This window comes from Orcinus orca, chromosome 1 (assembly GCF_937001465.1).
Source record: "Orcinus orca chromosome 1, mOrcOrc1.1, whole genome shotgun sequence".
In the NCBI taxonomy this organism is placed as follows: domain Eukaryota; kingdom Metazoa; phylum Chordata; class Mammalia; order Artiodactyla; family Delphinidae; genus Orcinus; species Orcinus orca.
In genome coordinates this window covers 138,729,156-138,749,806 of record NC_064559.1, presented here as the reverse complement: position 1 = coordinate 138,749,806, position 20,651 = coordinate 138,729,156, and the positions used below count along the sequence as shown (strand labels likewise).

The following is a 20,651-nucleotide window of genomic DNA, read 5'->3' as shown; positions in this document are numbered from 1 at the left end:
ATTTTACAAATGCCTGAGTCGTTTTGTTTGTCTCATCCCATTTCATTAAAATAATGATGCAACAAGCATTCAACTTTCTGTCACATTCTAGATTTTACTCTGTATATTAACAGTCTTTTAACAGTTTGAACAAAAATAAAGTTGAACTTAAATATGAAAATTTTATGGTATGTAAACCATACCTCAAAAAGTTATTGAGGATAAATAAATAAAACCAACAGTCTAACTCCCAGGAGTCCTCACAGGATGACTGCACTTTGATGAAGCCAGCACAGACCAGGGTCTGGAGAAACCCAACTTTATTTCAACCTCAAATTCTCACACATAAAGCTTTAAGGAACATGAACTCATAATCAAAAATCAAAGGTACACATGGTTGCAAAGTATCATGAGAGAGAGTCATAGAAATAACAGGTAGCAAAGTCTGACCAGCAAAGATTGGAATTATCAGACACAAAATAAAAGTCATATATTTAATATTTTTGCAGAAATGAAAGAGAAGGTTGAATAGCTTCTCTGGAGCAAGAAATAAGGCACTATAAAAAAGACAAAGAAAATTTGGAAAATAACCCAACAGAACTTCTAGAAATGCACTAATAAGTGGATTAAGAAACAGATTGAACACAACTGAAGAAAGAACTAGTTATTTGTAAGAGGTAAAGTAACAGATTAATCTTGCCAAAGAGAGAATTAGAGAACTGGGAGATTGATCCAAATAAAGAATCAGGGATTAATGCAGACACACATGAGATAGAATATATGAAAGAGACATAAAATGTACTAGAAATGAACTTATTTACCAAACAGAAACAGACTCAAAGACATAGAAAACAAACTTATGGTTACCAAAGCAGAAAGGTTGGGGAGAGGGATAAATTAGGAATTTGGGAGTAACATATATACACTACTGTATATAAAATAGATAAACAACAAGGACCTGTTGTATAGCACAGGAACTCTACTCAATATTTTGTAATATAACCTACATGGGAAAATAATCTGTAAAAGAATATATATATTCAGCTACTTTTGAGTTGAACATTGACTTTTATCTGGATCAGAATATATATATTCTTTTTCAGATTCTTTTCCAATGTAGGTTAGTACAAAATATTGAGTAGAGTTCCCTGTGCTATACAGTAGGTCCATGTTGTACGCTGAGAAAACCATAATTCAAAAAGAGACATGTACCACAATGTTCACTGCAGCACTACTTACAGTAGCCAGGACATGGAAGCAACCTAAGTGTCTATCGACAGATGAATGGATAAAGAAGATGTGGCACATATATACAATGGCATATTACTCAGCCATAAAAAGAAACGAAATTGAGTTATTTGTAATGAGGTGGATGGACCTAGAGTCTGTCATACAGAATGAAGTAAGTCAGAAAAAGAAAAACAAATACCATATGCTAACACATATATATGGAATCTAAAAAGAAAAAAAAATGGTTCTGATGAACCTAGGGGCAGGACAGGAATAAAGATGCAAATGTAGAGAATGGACTTGAGGACACGGGGAGGGGGAAGGGTAAGCTGGGACGAAGTGAGAGAATGGCATGGACATATATACACTACCAATTGTAAAATAGCTAGTGGGAAGCAGCCGCATAGCACAGGGAGTTCAGCTTGGTGCTTTGTGGTCACATAGAGGGGTGGGATAGGGAGGGTGGGAGGGAAACGCAAGAGGGAGGGAATATGGGGTTATATGTATACATAGAGCTGAAACTAACACAACATTGTAAAGCAATTATACTCCAATAAAGATGTTAAAAAAAGGATATATATATATTCTTTACTGTGCACCTGAAACTAACACAACATTGTAAATCAACTACAATTAAAAAAAATTTTAAAGAATAGTATTAAAAATGTACTAGAAACATACGATAGAGAGAATGTGGAAGAGGCAAAATTTGAAGAGATCAGGACTGAGACTTTCACAACTAGAGATTATAATACTAAGTGAAGTAAGTCAGAAAGAGAAAGGCAAATGCCATATGATATCACTTATATGTGTGGAATCTAAAATATGATACAAATGAACCTATCTATGAAATGGAAACAGAAGCATGGACATAGAGAACAGACTGATGGTTGCCAAGGGGGAGAGGGTTGAGGGAGGGATAGAGTAGGAGGTTTGGGTTAGCAGATGTAAGCTTTTATATAGAGAATGGATAAACAACAAGGTCCCACTGTATAGCACAGAGAACTATATTCACTATCCTATGATAAACCATAATGGAAAAGCCTATAAAAGAAAAGAATATGTATGTATAACTGAATTACTTTGCTGTACAGCAGTAATTAACACAACATTGTAAACTCTAATTAAATTTAAAAAAAAGACTGAGATTTTCTAGGATTATTGGATGAATGAATGCAAACTTTCAACCATTAAAAAGGAAGCTCATTACCAAGTAAAGTACTCGTCTTTGTTCACTATACTTGGCCAAATTACAATGAAGGGATTTTTCTGCTAGTTCTATTATATAGAGGTAATCATATTGTGAAGGAGACGTGATATTTTCATAATATTTTACTAATTGGGCTTCAAAAGTGGGTAATGTGAAAAACATTCTGCTCAGTTTGTGTTTTCTCCATCCACCGAATTCACTGTGCTTCCTTCCACGACATTGCTTTGCTGATTTTAGTAAAAACCCAGGACTGGAATCTAGGCTTTAGGGTAATGTTGAAATTCCTGGAACCCCTCAACCACCGGTACAGTGTTTGACACCTAGTGATTGCATAAGGATGGTTGTTGACTGACCATCAGCATGACCAGTTCAGCAACAACGAGAGATAAGAAAGCTTATTGAAAGTGACAGCTGAAAGGAAAGAACCTAATTGCATTTTTCCAGATCTTGAAATAAAATTGGCTTTAGCAAAACCATCCTAATACACATATCCTGCAGCTCAATCACGGGAAGGGCTCAGGTTGTAGTAAAAATAATCTTAGCTAACACTTATGGATCATTTACTATTTGCCAGGCACTGTGCTAAACATGTAATGAGGAGAAAACGAGAATTATTTTATATCCTATTCAACAAATGTTATTTAGCCTACATAAATGAAAACAAGTTGCTTGTATTCTGTATATGAATTAATGAATCCTAAGCCTAGTGTACTCACCTGTTATCATTATAATACCAAAAGTTATCACAAGATAAAATTAAATTTATTCCACTTTAACTTAGAAAAGTAAACTTCATGCTATGAAACTTTCTAAAAAACTGATGAAATTTTGGGGTTGCTGAAATCCTTTTTTTCTGAGTGCAGTAAACACATACATTAAATAAAATGATACCCATGGAGGAATGGTCAGAAAAATGCTTCTCGGTTTACCAGTTTGGTAGGTTGTGAAACCAGATACAGCACAATGTTGGCCTCAGGGCATTAAGTCTCAAAGTTTAGGGTGCCGCAGCATCACCAAAAAACTTGTACATAATGTAGATTCTTGAGCCCAACTGGAAGAATTCTTATTTAGCAGGTTTGGGCTGAGGTCCCTTTTTGCCAGCACCACAGGAAAATGTGGGCAGGTGGCCCATAACATTCCTCACAAAATTCTGTTTTAGGAGAAAGAGCTCTAAGCCCTTCGTTTTTTATGAACCCCAAGGATCCTGAACAACACCAGCTCAACCGTAGAAGTGATCCAGTTTGCAAGGGTCCAATTTAGTCTGAATCCCTAAGTGACTCTGATCTGGATCCATAAGCAAAGGGACAGATCAGAGCCATAAAGACTTTCAGGCATAAAGTAAACTGCTATTTATTATTATAGCATCTTTAATAATTGATTCAAAGGCATCATGCACTTAAAGAAATGTTTTCATATGCCTATCTACTTCTTCCCTCCTCCAAAAAGAGAATGGTCTCACCTTTGTATAGTCATGGAAATGAGCCATTTTCCCTTTGCCTTCAACTTCAGATTCAGTTTCAAGAATGGGAAAGAATAATTTGGGCAAAACAGATGCTTGTAACATTTTTATTTGATCTGAAGCATGAGCGGTCAATATGTTTACCTGATTGCATTGCAACCAATTGGACACCAAGGCCACTTTGGTGTAAAGCACCATGCTGAGTGGCTAAAACCAGGAGGTGGAGAGGCTATGTAAACATCTTCAGTAAAATACAACTGAATTTGCTCTTTCTTTGAAGCAAGCCTTTGAAGTACCCTTTAGGAAATGTTTCCTTAAGATAGAGAATATTACAAGTGATAGATCCTAATTATTACTAAGATATAAAGTTTTGTCATTTTTGTGTAATGTCTGAACCACAAACATTTGCTCTCACTCACAGAGAGACAATCATAAGGGAAAAAACATGAAACAGATTTTATTCAACATCTATTTATCAATACAGAGTTCTCCTGTCCACTGAATTTCATACTACATGATGTTTACTCCCAAGAGTTAACGATACATCCCTTTTTTCTTGCCAGGACTTTTTGATGACGTTGCAAACTATTCAGCAGTCAACAATTCAGCACAAAGGCATTCAGAGTCACGCCGGCATGTTGTGACAGAATCACACAATTACATGGGATTCGTCCCATTCTGAAAATGCCTAAACAGCAAATGGCAGAAGCAAATGGAATCAAATGTCAGAGCCAGCACAGTCTGAGAGACTTGAAACTCAGACTCCACGATCCATGGGGAAAGTTTCCTGCTGTGCCATGGAATAAAGGTGCCAGATAGAAAATGACAGCAAGACTTCTAAGAACACCCCTGGCTTTGCTCTTCCTTGGCTTCTTTGGGATCCTGAAGGCGACAACAATATCGTGCAGAAACGAGGAAGGTGAAGCTGTGGATTGGTAGGTAAATGAAATGTAAGGCTTGGTGCGTGCAGATAGAAAGCCAGAGTACTGGTGGCTAACTGGTGCACTGTGAAGTTCAGGAGACTTCCACTCCACCTCTCCCCTTAAAAAGAAAGCAAGTTGAAGTGTATAAATGAGCCACGTATCCAGATAGGGGTAGGCTTCTGAATGAGAGAGCTTCCCTTTGAGAAAGAGCTTAGCAGCCCCTCATGGGCCTGATTCATGCTCTCAGCAGGGCAAGGCTGGTGGCCACAGAGGTGCATTAGAGCTGACAGCTTCTCTCAGTTGGCAATTTCCTTTAATTGCATTGTGGCTTTCCTAACAGAACCCTTCCAACATGAAGGAGTTGATGAAGGAGAGAGGTTTTTTAGAGTTGATGAAGGAGAGAGGTTAATTTTTCCCTGACACTGGAGCGTCTCCTTATGTGAAGGAGAAAGAGGGCTTGATGGTACAGAGCACTGTTTGGTTAACCTTATTTATTGGACAGCACAGACAGCTGTTGGAGTGGGTGGTAGGTCACCAGTCTCCTGCAGTGTCAAAGAGACGAAACACAGCTTTGAGTTACAGTCATGGATTCTCTGAAAGCTTTGATCACTTTTTCACTCTTTAATTAGGGTGTTTAGGTTAGCCTTTATGGTTGGCATCAAGCTTTGTGTAAACTTCAGGCTAGAGAACATAGATCCACTCAATCAGTCTCTCAGCAAACAGTTACTGAGCTCACACCAGCCCTGTGCTGAGTTTTGAAAATACAAATATGAACAAAACATAGTTCTTACCCTCGAGGAGCTCATCGTTATGTGGTAAAGGCATATATGGGGCATTAGATGGGGCATTGGGGAGGATAGAGCCCAGAAGACTTCTCTGGGGAAGTATTGGGCTGGCCAAAAAGTTTGTTCGGGTTTTTCCATACCATCGCATGGAAAAACCCGAACAAATTTTTTGGCCAACCCAATAGTTTTGAGCTAAGTTTTGAGAAGAATTATGAGTTAGTTATAAAAACAAGGGAGATGCAAGGGCACCTCAGGTCAATGAAGAAGCAATGAGGAGGTCCAGAGGCAATAAGCAATGGGGAGAGTTTGGAAGCAGTTAAGTAAAGTTGGCGCTTTGGGAGAACGTGGGGAAATGGCAGGAGGGGAGAGGGGAGCTTAGAGAGATAGGTGAGAGCCAGGTCATGAGGGGCTTCATGTGCTGAACTGCTGAGTCTGAACTTGACCATGAAAGGGAGCTACTGACAGACTTCAGATGGGGACTTGATAAAGTCATATTTGCATTTTAGAAAGCCCACTGGCAGTACTCTGAAGGCCAGCTGGCTGGGGACTAGTCTAGAGTCATGGAAACCAATAGGACTTCACCAGTGTTACAGGTGAGAAGAAGTATGGACCCAAGTTAAAGAAGAGGAAATAGAGAGGAGGAACACGCTGAGAGGACTTGGTAATGGATAGGCACAGGGGAGTAGGAGAGAGGAAGAAGTTAAGAAAGACTTGCAGGTTGCTGGCTTCTGTGACTGTGTGGATGTGTTCCCTAAGAGCAGGGGATGAGTAGAGTTATCGCAAAATATTGTGAACTTGGTTTCGAAGATATGGAGTTGGAGGTCTCTGAGACATCTTTGTATTTGGGCTTATCTAGACCTCAGCATAGAGATCTGGGCTAGAAATAGATTCAGAAATCTTCAGATTATAATTGGAGATAGTCACCCAAGGAAAATGTTTAAAAGCACTAGTCCTTAATTGGTATGCCATGATAGCTGACAAACATTTCACTGGTGGGCCACCAAATTGTGATCAATATATAAAATTTATTTTTGCCACAACCGAATGGACATATTACTTAGCAATATCTGTCAGAGAGAATGCTGTGCTAAGCAGACAGGGAGGTACAATCTCGAGCTGCTACAACTACCTGCAAGAGTTAAAGGGCAGAGGAACGTGAGGTCAGCATCAAAGAATAATTTCATGTTTCCTGCCATGTGTGAGGACCTGGCCCTGAGAGTAAGAAAGCCTGGACAGGGCAGGAAAGAGCATAAATGGAAGCATGAGACTGATGAGAACCAAGTGACCGTTGAAGCTTTTCTCAGCAGTGTGAGACACTGTTGTGGGGTAATAGTGAATGCATTACAATGTTTGGTCCAGTGTGAGTATTTGAGGGTTAATTGTGGGGTTTGTGCTATTAAAGAGTGTTTGGCTAGAACTGGTCAATTTTGCCTTCCAGGTACTTTTGACAATGTCTGGAGACATTTTTGATTGGCAAAAATCAGTACTTGGGGAGTACTGTTGACATCTAATAGGAAGAGGCCAGGGATACTACAATGCACAGAACAGGCTCCCAGAGAATAATGGGGCCAAAAATGTGAATACAGCACACTGAGAAACCCTGGGTTAGATGATCCAAGAATGGCTGAATGCCATGTGGGTCTAACAACCTCACCTCCCTGTGAGATAACCAAAGGAGATATACAGATAGGAGACAACAGTAAAGAAAGCAAGGCATTTACTCAATTGGCTGGTCTTGGACCTGAATCCTCAATGCAGAGCATTCTGATAAACTGAGCTGAAGAATGTGGCTTAGGCCAGAGGCTCAAGAAAGCCTCCACTGACTCTGATGACTAAACCCAAACCTCAGACCCAGCCAGCCCACTACAAAGAGATGAGCATGCCAAGCACCTAAGGCAGCAGAGAAAAACAGAGAAGAGAAAGGAAAGGAAAGAACAGAGTTCTGTTCTTTCTGTGGAAAGAACAGAGAAGCCATTCTCAAAGTGTGCGAACTTCTACTATGGGGATCCCACCACCCAGGCCAGTAAATGTTTTTAGAACACGTACAGTCAGATTTGCATTTCCTTCATTGGGAAGGAGCAACAGTAAGGGTGGAAAGAGAGGCAGAGAGCTTGCGCAAATCCCCTTCCTTAGACTTAGAGGCCTTCTGTGAAACATAAGTGAAATGATACGTTTAAGTGCTTGACACAGTGGCTGCCATCAGGGAAAGAGTTAGGAAATGTTAGTAATTCATAATTATTTCTTTTGTTAGGTTTACATTTTATAAGTTGCCTAAAAGGCAAGACAAGGAAAGTAGAGAGACTGGGGTAGAGTACCTATACCTAGACTCTGCAACCAGAAGCTGGAGAAGGAGTAAGCAACTAATGAATACCACCAAGAGTGTTTTGGGAAGGACATTACAACAGCTATATGAAGCATATGCTTCCGAGGTATGTTATAGTTATCATTTATTTGAATCATATAAAATGCATAATACAGACTCCAAGGCTTCCAAAAGATTTTAACTCCTTGTCTACCCAGTGCCCAATCCTAGCAACTGGAAGTAAGCTAGCTCAGAATCTGAATCAATCTAACTAAGACCTTAGGGAATACATCAACATACTCCATAGCAATGCCAAATTGTTGATATGTTCGGCACTATGTCCAATGGCATCACTGGGCAAAGTGTGAACTAATTACATATTGAAATCTTTTGGCTGCCAAACTCTGCCAATGTGCTCAGTACTTGCTATCTTACTCCTTTAATGGAAATAGAGAGAAGAGCCCTCTCCTATTACAATGCAATATAGATCTGTGATCAATATGCCATGAGTTATGGGTTGTTTAAGCCATGGTGGGATGAGTTTGGTGGGAAAAGTAAAGGGTTCCACTTGGTCTTCCTTTTAATTAATCATTTTCAAAATAGTAGGTTGAGAGCTAGGGCTCTAGTTCAAGGCCCTGGAACTAACTTGCCTGAATATGGAGCTTAAACCTGCTATCTGGACTCCATCAGGCAATGAGTTAACTACCTCAGTGTGGGCAGTCTCCCAACATTCCAGGCACCATCTGCTGTTCAGTGACAAGATACTGCTTTTCAACCAGGGGTGACAAGTAAAATCGAACAATAATTAACATCCAATTATACTCATCTATGCATTTCCTAACAATAATTTATAGAGAAGTAAATATGTAAAATAACTCAGCACTTACAACGTGCTGGGTCTTTACATATGTCAACTAATTTAATCCCCACAACAATATTGAGTTAGACTCTAGCACCACTATTTGAACATTTACTGAAAATATGCAGAGAGCTGTCACCTTGTGCACAAATATCCACTTTATTCACCTGTCATTAAGACCAGCCATCGGAGCCAAGTTACAAAGTCAAAACTTATTTGTAAGCTGTTTGAGTACATGTGATGTTCCAAACACTGTCCTAGAGGCTTTTAGAAATTGTTCATTCTCAGCAACATCCCTGCTTTGAATTAGTCGATTATTGTATAAAAGCAAAACTACCTATAGCTGCTTCTGCTTTCCAAGGTTGGGGATGGAAAGCCTGGAGTATAACCCATCAGTGAGAAAATAAACACATTCTTCCCCTCCCAATTGCAGACTGTCCAAGAAGAGAAAGGCAAGAGCAACATTGCAGCCTCTGTCATTTATCTTATTTGGGGAAGATGGGTCTTCGTTTGGCAAACTATAATAATGATCTTTGGAAGTGCAAAAGTAGCCCCAGAGCCTAGGAGGGAGTGAGAGCTAAACTGCTCTACAAAATAAAGAAGGAGTAGATGGGAGCTAGGAAATAAAAGTATACAGAACATGGAGGGAGATTGGAGGCAGGTCAGCTTGGTGATGTAAAACCATTCAATGTTTCATACCTTCTGTAAAACCTGCTCACACGCAATGTCTTGAGTGGTGGATTCTGGGAAGAAAATGGCAGTAAAGGGGCTGATTTCCATGTCTGATTGGCATGGAGCCCAAAGAAGAACAACCAAAAAGACTGAGTGTTCTCTGGAAGTTGGAACTATGTGCCAGAAGTGACCATGAGAACACAACTTCCCCACCTTCTGATCTGGAATTGAACTTCTGACAGAGAGTAGAATGCAAGATCAGACCAACTGGTTTTAAATCTCAAATGTCAAGTTATGCCAATATTGGGGTTATGTTGGAAAATATCCCTTCTTTGCCTTTGTAAATGAGAACCTTCCATATACCTTGATAATAACACTTATCAAACTATATCACAGTTGCCTATATTTACCTGACTATTCCCTGCTAGACTGGGCTCAGAGACCGTACCCTTCTTATTCAACATCCAGTAGTCAAAATAATACCCAACATAAGTGTTAAAGGAATAAAGATGTCCTGGGAATTTGCTGGTGGTCCAGTGGTTAGGATTCCATGCTTCCACTGCTGGGGGCCTGGGTTGGACCCCAACCCCTGGTGGGGAACTAAGATCCTGCAAGCCACGAGGCCAAAAAAAAAAAAAAAAAAAAGGTCTAGAGGCACAAGCCTAGGTCTGCCTATTCTTCTTTCTTAATTTTAATTTTATATTGGACCATAGTTGACTAACAATATTGTGTTAGTTTCAGGTGTACCGCAAAGTGATTCAGTTATACATATACATGCATCCTTTTTCAAATTCTTCTCCCATTTAGGTTATTACAGAATATTGAGCAGAGTTCCCTGTGCTACACAGTAGGTCCTTGTTGGTTATCTATCTTAAATATAGCAGTGTGTACATGTCAATCCCAAACTCCCAATCTATCCCTCCCCACTATCCTTCCCCCACTGGTAACCATAAGTTTGTTCTCTAAGTCTGTGAGTCTGTTTCTGTTTTGTAAATAAGTTCATTAGTATCAATTTTTTTAGATTCTGCATATATATATATGATAATCTTCAGGTCCTATTCTTAGGTCATGATTTTTTCGCTTTATGAGAGAGCTTCTTTTCACTAGAGCTACATCCCATTTACCTTAGCTGGCTGTTATACCTCTGGTTAGAATGTTAAACTTCATCTATTAGAAGAATTAAGTTCCTTACTGAATTTTCCCAGAGGCCTTCCACATTGTACCCCAAAGGCACACAATGGCCTTGTTACCGCATTCCATACAGGCTCACAGGATAACTAACTGTCAGAGTTCTCCAGTGGAGAATCTGAACGCCAACGGTAGCGATGGTCAATTACAGAAAATGCAGGTAAGAAAACAGCTTAATTTCCTAAATATTCCTAAACATAGTAGCCAAGAATGCTGTAGAGACTATGTTGTGCCTTTTTTTAAAAAATGGTTTTAGATTATATCAACTAATGAAGCAACTGTAAGAAACTCAGTTATTGATTTTTTTTTTTTCTAAGAGACAAGAAAGGGTCTTTTTTTAAGGGGATGGGTTGTCCTTTCCTGCTTTTAATTATGTCACTGAGACTTTTTAATATTGACATCATTGGCTTCATTAAAAGTCACTGCATCATGACACAACTGAAATGGAACGACACAGAAAAAATATAAGCAAGTTTCCAAAACATGACAAAGAGATACTATCAAAATAATAGCTTCACTTTGACTCAGAGATTTGACCAACTGTTTGGGGAATGTACTCGCATGTTGCCTTACCAGAGGAAATCCATTATCACATTCAACTATACCACTTTTTTTAAGCAGGAAAATGTCAAGTTGAAAAGGTGAAGTGACAGGAGAAATGGATTGAAGAAAAATCCTCCCCTATCAGGGAGCTAGTAGAAGCAGAGAATGAGGAAACCTGATTAAACAGGAAGCTATGACCAAGCAGTGAAACACAAAGTAGGCAGAGGAAATCAGACCCTGACAGCCAATTCCGCATTGTGCCTATAATATCAATGGAGAAAACTTAGCTGTAATCCTTGGCTGGTTGTTCCTACTGCATTTCCTGAATGAATATTTAAGTACCCCTTTATCATACACTAGTTGCCAGATCAGAAACATGGGTCCAAAATAACTGAAATAGGAATATTGCCCTCACACACACATCACAATGCACAGGGCTCCTGTCACACAAGACAAGACCATGTGTGGTTGAGAATGGACTTCTTGTCCCTTGTCTTGCATGTCACAGAATTCATATCGATGGGAAAGCTGCCTATTAGAACGGATGACTTCTCATGTGTATTAATGAAAGTTCTGTATTGCAGGCCGGTTAGCTGGTAGAAATGTTGTGAGCATTTATGAGTGAAAGATTTATGCCATTATAACCCTAAAATGTCCCTGCAGGATAACAGCACAGCCTATCTAATATACAATGATGGAGTCCCTAAATCCATGAATTACAGCAGAAAGTATGGACACACCAAAGGTATGACAAAGGCTCTTATTTTCTCTTTCCTACTGGAAATCAGTATTTTTGTAAACATTCCATCTTCAGTAGTCTTATACTCCATACTAAAAAGATAGCTTTTCTTTTTAATGGTCTGAGTTATCAAAATGAGTGATTTCTGTATCACAGGTTATAATGATATACTTTGACTTTGCAATATCCTTCTCACAAATTCCATTTTATTTCTTAATGTATCTTTTAATATATACTTTAAAGAAGAAATCCAATATTGACTACTGGGAATACCAGCCAGACTATATATATATGTGTGTGTGTGTATACTGTACACACATTTTAGTCAGGTTTATAGAGGTATAATTTGCATAGAGTAAAATTCACCCTTCTTAGTGTCAAGTTCCATTTGAAATACAGTAAACATTTTTGAAAAAGTATTTAAAAATATTTTTTATATTATAGTAATTTTTGTTGTTATATATTTTGTTCTATAATTATAATAATTTTTATTATAGTGATTTTTGGTATTTTTCAATTTATAAGCTATGTATATATATGTTATTGAAAAATTCAAAATGATAGTAAACAAAAAATCTGTAATCCTAATACTCATTAGATAATTACACTTAATACTTTCTACTTTTTCTATGATACATATTTTGAAACATTTTTATAAAACTACTGTAATGACTACTTCAAACTTTTTTCAACTTAATATACCATGAATAACTTTCCATGGCAACAAGTATTCTTCAGAAGGTTCCAAACTCAAATGTCTTCAGAGGCAGGCAAGTGATGTCAGCAAGCCAAGGGGGCTGAACTGGCAGGTAACTAGAGAACTGGAGAGTATATACTTGCTCTAAGGAAGCAGTTACTATTCAGCTTGCCTTGTGGGAATGCAATTTTTCCAGAGAAAATTAGAGGTTGTGGGAAATCTCCCCAGTTTTTAAATGTTGGTAATAAATTCAAAGTTTTAAAAAATACTCTGCAAGCATAATAATACGTATCTGCAGGCTAGATTTGGCCTGTGGGCTGCCTGTTTGCAACCTCTGATTAAGAATATCATTTGTAATGGCTGTCAAATGTCATGAGCATTGAAAGCCTTTGATTTAGCTAAGTTGCCTTCTTGATGGTCCTATTTGCATGGAACCCAACAATTTTTATAACATGCCGCATTCTGCAACCTCTCCTTTACCAACCGCCCACCACCATTTTCGCTCCACCCTGTTAGTTGATACAAGGGTTTAGAAAAAAGGCTGGAAAAGGAGTGGGACCTGATGTCACATTGGGGAGTTCCCTGCCAACAGGTGTCCCGACATCCTGTGGCATTTGTACCAGGAAGTTAGGATTTCAGACAAACAGCAATACTCATCTGGGCCGAAGAGAGTCCATGAAGATCATCCAGCTCTGTGAGGCAACTGAACTTTGAACATTTTCCATCTCGACACAGGTATTGATTCCATAGCCACTGACAAAGTCACTGACAAATACCCTGCTTCCTTAAAGTGTGTTCTTTGAAAAAGAAATAACTGGTAGGCATTTGGTTTCTGTTCTAACACTAAGGCAAACATGACTTTTATGTCTCCATGGTCGTATGCAAACTGGAAAGTCTAGTTAGCATACCAAAACTGTCTTGATATATTTATAAACACAGAAATAGTCATAGATGCCTGTTGGACAGGGTTCTTTGTGCCATGTCACAAGATGATGAAAATCTTTCTGTTTTCTTCTTTTCTGGCTTTCATGTTAGTCTGCTCTAGAGATTTTTACTAAATACAATTAACTGGGGTGCTTTAGAACATGGCTTCCCTGTTTTTTTTCTCTCTGCCTCTTTTTTCAATCTTGTGGAACTGGGTGAATTCTGCACATAAATGAGCATCAGTTTCTGACAATAAATTACTGCAAGTACATGTTTTCATTTGATATTTTCTCTTTCAACTCTGCTTTTTAGCTGGCTTTTGAAAATAGCTTAGCTGTTTAGCAGTAAAGACATTATCTGAAGCTTGCCAGGTGACTACATAGTCTAACAAGGTCAAATACCAATTTAGCAAATTTGCATTCTGCCAAAACAAATTTTCCTTGTAGTTTCAACATGAAATGCCTCTCAACTCTTCACAGGGTGGCTGCCCTAGCTCCCTTTTGTGGTGGGTTATTAACAGTAATGGGGCAATATGATGTGTACCTGAATTGGTTCTGAAATTATTGAAAAAAAACGTGATCCTTGTAATTATTAGCCTAATAAAAAATTAGCCTGAAGTATAAAGGGCTTAAATGTTGTAGCTTTGAACTCTGTTTTTTTTAAAGGAGCTTTGTTTTTCTAATTTATCTGTATTTACTGTATCTTTGGTAGGTTTACTTCTGTGGAACAGAATCCAGGGGTTCTGGTTGATTCATTCCATTCCCCATTTTCCTCCAATTCCTGAAGAAGGCTATGAGTATCCACCCACAGGGAGACGAAATGGACAAACTGGCATCTGCATAACTTTCAAGTACAACCAATATGAAGCAATAGGTAACACTAGAGTGTGTAAAAAAAGAGAGAGAGAGAGAGAAAGAGAGAAAACAATATTGAAGAAGGGCTTTGGAAATATATTAATAAATTTATCACTTCATTTGCTTCTCTATTCATAAACCCTCTGATACCTAGATTCTAATATTGGCTTTGGTGAGATCTCGGGCAGGCTCACTTACTGGACCTTGCTTTCCTGGTCCACCAATGAAGTCTTTGAACTTGATCAGAGACAGTAGTTTCAAATGTCTACAGGGGCCAGGCAGGTAACAAAAATGGGTGACACAGGTGGACATTGCATGGGCAGTGGGGACAGTGACAAACTGGGTTGTTGACTCTCCCCTAGCTTCCCTCAAAAGCTTCAGCTTCATTATACTGTGGTTCTGTGGGAATACAGACCTACATCTCCATATTTTTTAGAGGAAGCAGAAACCTAGGGGAGGATGTAAGAATACAAGAGAGGGAAGGAAAGAGGGAGATAGATCCTTTGATTTTCAAATATGGTCTCAATCTTATTTATTTTTTAAATTGTGTTGACCTCATGTTGCCTATAGGCCACCAACATGACACTTCGGAGCATAAACCAGATGATCTTCCCTTAAGATCTCAAGCTCAAAGGGCCAAAAATACTTGGATTTGGAAAATCCAAAGTAGGAATAGGGAAGAGAAGTAGGAATGGTATTTTACCAATCACTTTTTACTGAGGAAGCTGCTAAATAGTAAAGAGTGATTATTTGCCTCTGGATATAGGAGGTTTAGAATATTTTTGTTTTTTATCAAATTTCCATCCTATGGAAAGGATTATTGAGCCTCTCACCCAAATTAAGCCCTAGTCTAACTAGCTGAGTTCCTATAATGATTAGAGAGCTTAATAGCATAGAGATTAGGTGTGCATGCTGATGAGTTGGTCATTCTTGGAGCTGGATGATCAGTACATGGGTTTTCTCTACTTTTGTATGTGTACACATGGGAGAAAAAACACATGGCCTCCAAGACCAGACTGCCTGGGCTTTAATACCAACTCCTTCAGTTACAAGCTTATAACCTTAGGCATGTGACATAAATTCTCCATTAATTTATCTATAAAATGAGGATAATGATAAAAGAACTTACCTAATAATAAGGTTGTTCTGATTAAATTAGTAAACCCACATAATAATGCCTGGAAAGTAGGGAGTGTCAACTATTTTAACCAAAAGTTTGAAGGCTATTGGCTTAAAGAAGGGAATACTTTTGCTTTTGTTTTTCATTCTATTTAGTTTTTTAATTCACAACAAGACCTAAAATACCAACAAGCATTTCCATTTGTGTCTTAATTCTCAACTTTTCTTTATTGTTTCTTGATTCAGATTCTCAGCTCTTGGTCTGCAACCCAAACATTTATAGCTGTTCCATCCCAGTAACCTTTCACCAGGAGCTCGTTCACATGCCCCAGCTGTGTGCCAGATCCAGCTCATCAGAGATCCCTGGCCGGCATCTCACCACACTTCAGTCAGCCCAGGGACAAAAATTCCTCCATTTTGCAAAGTCTGATTATTTTCTTGACGGTATGAAAGCCCATCATCAAACAATATGCTATTACACTGCTGCTGGACTCACTTTGGATTGCAAAGAGGAAATATTCTGATTATTCAGGGGAGTAGAAGTAGAAAAGGAGGGAGGACAAAGAAAGGAAAGGGAGAAGGGACACCAAGGGCCAATTAAAATATTAGCCACTTGAATAGAAGGGTTGCTGATCCAACCACAAAAGTATCTCACAACCATCTAGCCAGAGGCCAGTAAAAACTCAGTCTCCAGCCTCAGCTGGGCACAGAACCAAGCTGTCTCCTTTTTCTTTCACTCCCTAAGTAGTTATTTTAAGCCTTCCTTACCCTCAAGTCCTGCCTCTTCACCTTTTCCTTCATAGAGAGAATAGAAATCACCAGAAAGAAACCACTTCAAGAGCACACCCCACCCTCAACAATCTAAGCTATTTTCATTCTTTTTTTTACCAGTTTTCTCTCATCCAAACAGAAGTAGTGCACTCCGTGCCCTGGAACCTATCCCAGCCTCAGAATACTTTCATAAACTCAACCTGTTCTCCCTCTTCTACTTCAGCTCTCCTGCTCTACAAGCCCCTTAGAATATAAACATTCCTAAAAACCCTCCCTCAATTCTAGATTCCCTATATCTCTGTTTTTTTTTTCTTCTAAATTTACTTTTAGAAAACTCTTCAGGGTCTTTACTTGCTCACTGCTCCTTGACTACAGTCTTGCTTCTCTCTCTGTAGACCTTACAGTCTCTCTGCAGTCACCAATGGCCATCTTAATTGACCTCACTGTCTTCCTTCCTTCCTTCCTTCCTTCTAACTTCCTTCCTAACTTCCTTCCTTCCTTCCGTCCTTCCTTCCTTCCTAACTTCTTACCTTCCTTCCTTCCTAACTTCCTTCATTCATTCCTTCATTCGTTCCTTCCTTCCTAACTTCCTTCCTTCCTTTAATATTGAATAAAATTTACTGAATGCCTACTACTTGCCTGTGTTAGGCATTAGAGATCCCAAAATTAACAGGACAGAAATAGCTTCCGCAGAATTTGGCACAGTTGGAACCCTTTCTTTTTGAAACATTCTCCTCCCTGAATTTTGGAAGTACACAGTCTTTTGGTCTTCCTCCCACTTCTTATAAGTCTCTTCTGCCAGGTCCTCCTCCTCTGCATACTCCTTATGTGACTAGGTTGCCCTGTGGTCCTCTACTTACCCTTATCGCATATACATATTCCTGCTAGGTGATTCCCAAGTCTAGATCTCCACCCTAGACCTCTGTTCTGACAGAAGTATTCATCAGTGAGTGGGACATTTCTGCTCGCAGGGTGGCACAGCCACACAAAATTCAACACGCCAAACTCATCTCATCATTATTCCTAACATATCTCACTCTTTTTCTCATATTCTGCATGGTCCCCTAGAACTCTTGATCCCTCTTTTTTTCTCTTCCCCCTTATCAAATCATCAAATTAAATCAGTTCCCAGTCCTTAATAACTCACATTTACCTTACCCCCTCTAAACTTTCTGCCATGGCCATGGTTCACACCTGTGTTTGTTACCACACTTATTGTGACAAGCTGGTGGTTTTCCTCTCTCCAATCTAATGTAGCCTTCCCAATTCATCCTGCACATTGCTTCTCAATTGATATTTATGGTCATAAATCAGTTTTTATTAATCCCCCAATAACACTCCTTAAAAAATTTCCCATTGATTTCAGGAAAATTCAAACACTTTGGCATGGTTTATAAAGATCTCTAGATGCTGGCCTCTGGTTACTGCTCTATCCTTATTCTTTCCAAAGGTCTTTTCAGGACAAAAACCTATATTGCTCTCTTGTATGTGTGGAATAGAAGACATTTTCAGAGACCAATATCATCCTAGTAATAATGATAATAACTTTTATTTGCATATCACTTTAGCGTTTACAAAATGTTCTCCTATCCACTCTCTCAGTCATGTTGTTATTAATGTGCTTGTGACATCCACATATCAGGGGTGCGTGATGATTCTATTCCTGAGGATATTTTCAGGGATTTAAAAATACTAACCTCACTATTTTTCTCTTTATAAACTCTAGACATCTTTGCAGCCTGGATGGCTCAACGGTTGAAGACTCACTTGCTAACAGAAACCTGGCAGCGAAAGAGACAAGAGCTTCCTTCAAACTGCTCCCTTCCTTACCATGTCTACAATGTCAAAGCAATTAAGTTATCTAGACAATCTTATTTCAGCTCTTATCAGGATCATGCCAAATGGTGTATTTCCCAAAAGGGCACCAAAAATCGCTGGACATGTATTGGAGACCTAAATCGGAGCCCACACCAAGCCTTCAGAAGTGGAGGATTCATTTGTACCCAGAATCAGCATATTTACCAAGCATTCCAAGGATTAGTTTTATATTATGAGAACTGTAACTAAACTTGGTGAAAGGACATATGTGCTATCATTTTCAACACTGATATGGTATCTTCTTCTACTAGATCTATTCTTTATATATTAAAAGCCTGTGAATTTACTTATGGTCCACATACCATCAAATAAAATGTTTTTCTCCCATGCTTACCATTTTATCTTCCAAATAGTAGCAATTTATCTACTTAGCATGTATTTATTTATTTATTTTACATCCTTATTGGAGTATAATTGCTTTACAATGGTGTGTTAGTTTCTGCTTTATAACAAAGTGAATCAGCTATACATATACCTTTATCGCCGTATCTCCTTCCTCTTGCGTCTCCCTCTCACCCTCCCTATCCCACCCCTCTACTTAGCATTTATATGCCATAAACACACTCTGTTATGTATACCTAAAGTGAGAATAGAAGGAGTGAAAGAAAAAATTTTGTTCCAGATTAGTCAGCTCTCAATTGTCCATGGATTGACTGGCCATCTCTTAGAGTAATTTCATCTTCACAAAGAATTCCCTGACTCTCCTCCTCACCCCTTTTTGAAGAAAAAAACATTTCTATCTCTCTGTACATCAAACTACTTAGTCATATTCCTCCTAGAGTTCTTTTCAATGGTTTATGGTCAAGTCTAATTGGTCATTCTTGAGCTACTACTTACTAACTGTACGATCTTGGACCATTCACCTGAACTCTCTGAGCCTTGGTTTTCTTCTCTATGAAATGGAGATAATATCTAGGTATCTTCAAGCAAATAGCACACAGCCTGGCCCAGTTGACACTTAAAAGACTGATGGAATTTGAATGTGAATCCCCCTACAGTGAGAAAAGACAAAAGAAAATTTAGAAATGAGTAATATTTTTCCAAAAGGAAAAAATAAGTCAGGGACTTCTCTGGTGGTGCAGTAGTTAAGACTCCATCCTCTCAATGCAGGGGGTCCAGGTTCGATCCCTGGTCAGGGAAGTAGATCCCACATGCGTGCTGCACCTAAGAGTTTGCATGTGACAACTAAGGAGCTCGCTTGCTGCAGTTAAGGCAACCAAATAAACAAAATTTTAAAAATAAATAAATAAAATACTTTATAAAAAAATAAAATAAGTGACAGCCAAAAAAAAGAAGTCAGATTAGAAGAAAGAAATAAAACAACCCAACAACTTGGGGGGAAATAAAGAAGTGTAACATAAGGAAATCAGAATCAAATCTAGTAATCTTAATTCCAGTGTGTTTCATTTTCTGGAATTCTTATCACTAAATATAACAATTATATAAGTGAATAATAATAAATTTGTATTAAGCACTCATTGTTTACTAAAATTTGAAACATGGTTCCTAATTTCAAGAAGCTTACAATCTAACAAAAGTAATCATAAGAATAACTAAAGCTAGCGCTTATTGAGTGTTTACTATCTAGTAAACAGTCAACCCACATTTTCTTATTTGATCTTCATAACAGTGCTATGCAGTAGGAAATGTTATAATCCTTATTTTACTGACAAGGTAACTGAGGCCTACAGAGTTTCAGTAACTTGTCCACTATCACAGAGGTCTATCTGACCTCTAAGACTATGCTCTTAACTTCTATTTCAAGAGACAAGTTTTAAAAAGTGATGTGATATAGGATAATACATATCTTGAGGTCTTAATCAACCAAAATTCATAGGACATAATGGCACTGGTTCAATGGAAAGCAGAGAAAAAAAACAAAGTTTGTCTTCCTGTCAGTAGCAAGCATAAGTGATGGGAATGTTGAATACTAGCTAACTAACTTACATGCTTGAAAACATAAGGAGGTTTGAAAAATATGTTTTAGCTTTGCAGAGAGCATCTGAGCATAAATAATTCCAATAAAATCAGATTAGAAGAATACAAAATCCTGACTTTAAAAATGAAGAGGATAAAAATGTTACTGAGCCCAAGCTTGGTAACAAATTTTGGCGAAGCCAGCCAGGAGCGCTGCTGCTTGTGCCCTGCGAGCCCTAGTTGGGGAATTTTCATGTAAGGCCCTAGCAGCTGCCAGGACCACTTGTCCTGAGGGTTTTCCCTTTGAAATTCCCTGAAGTGGCACCAGCTCCCCCAGCGCTTGGCAGTTGGAGCAAGGAATCAACATTTGGGAGCCAATGGGCCCCATATAGTAGGGTAAGTCACTCCGGTATGTACTGGGAACTGCCAACTGGGAACATTTTCTCCTCAGTTAGGGCTTTTCCTTTAAGGGAAAAGCCAATTTGTTCATTTGATTGGGGTACCCTGTTGGAGGGGGGAATTATTGTTGGACTCTACCTGATTTGTAAACCGGTTTGTTGGCTTTTGTTTTGCGTTCATTCATGATGGAATCTGTTTGTGTT

At 38.6% G+C, this 20,651-nt stretch overlaps 2 protein-coding genes across 4 annotated transcripts in view; one reads left to right on the top strand and one right to left on the bottom strand.

Moving 5' to 3' along the window:
* Window positions 1-3,969, bottom strand: part of LOC101275718 (uricase) — a 35,454-nt gene extending 31,485 nt beyond the window's left edge. The window contains exon 1 of one of the 2 annotated variants that reach the window (XM_004262958.2): window positions 3,879-3,969. In XM_004262958.2, coding sequence (XP_004263006.1) covers window positions 3,879-3,905 — 27 coding nt within the window. In that variant the 5' untranslated portion in view covers window positions 3,906-3,969. The remainder of the gene's footprint in view (window positions 1-3,878) is intronic. The other variant, XM_049709045.1, reaches the window with a different exon arrangement.
* A 427-nt stretch (window positions 3,970-4,396) lies between these two features.
* DNASE2B (deoxyribonuclease 2 beta) lies at window positions 4,397-18,461 on the top strand. 2 transcript variants are annotated; one of them, XM_004262959.4, is made up of 6 exons: window positions 4,397-4,813; window positions 7,838-8,015; window positions 11,814-11,895; window positions 14,222-14,383; window positions 15,730-15,927; window positions 17,981-18,461. In XM_004262959.4, the coding sequence occupies exons 1-6, from the start codon at window positions 4,701-4,703 to the stop codon at window positions 18,319-18,321; spliced, it is 1,074 nt and encodes a 357-aa protein (XP_004263007.1). In that variant the 5' UTR covers window positions 4,397-4,700; the 3' UTR covers window positions 18,322-18,461. The 2 variants fall into 2 exon arrangements, with proteins under 2 accessions (XP_004263007.1, XP_033287580.1); XM_033431689.2 differs by lacking the exon at window positions 7,838-8,015 and having other exon boundaries at window positions 4,700-4,813.
* Window positions 18,462-20,651: the final 2,190 nt, after the last annotated feature.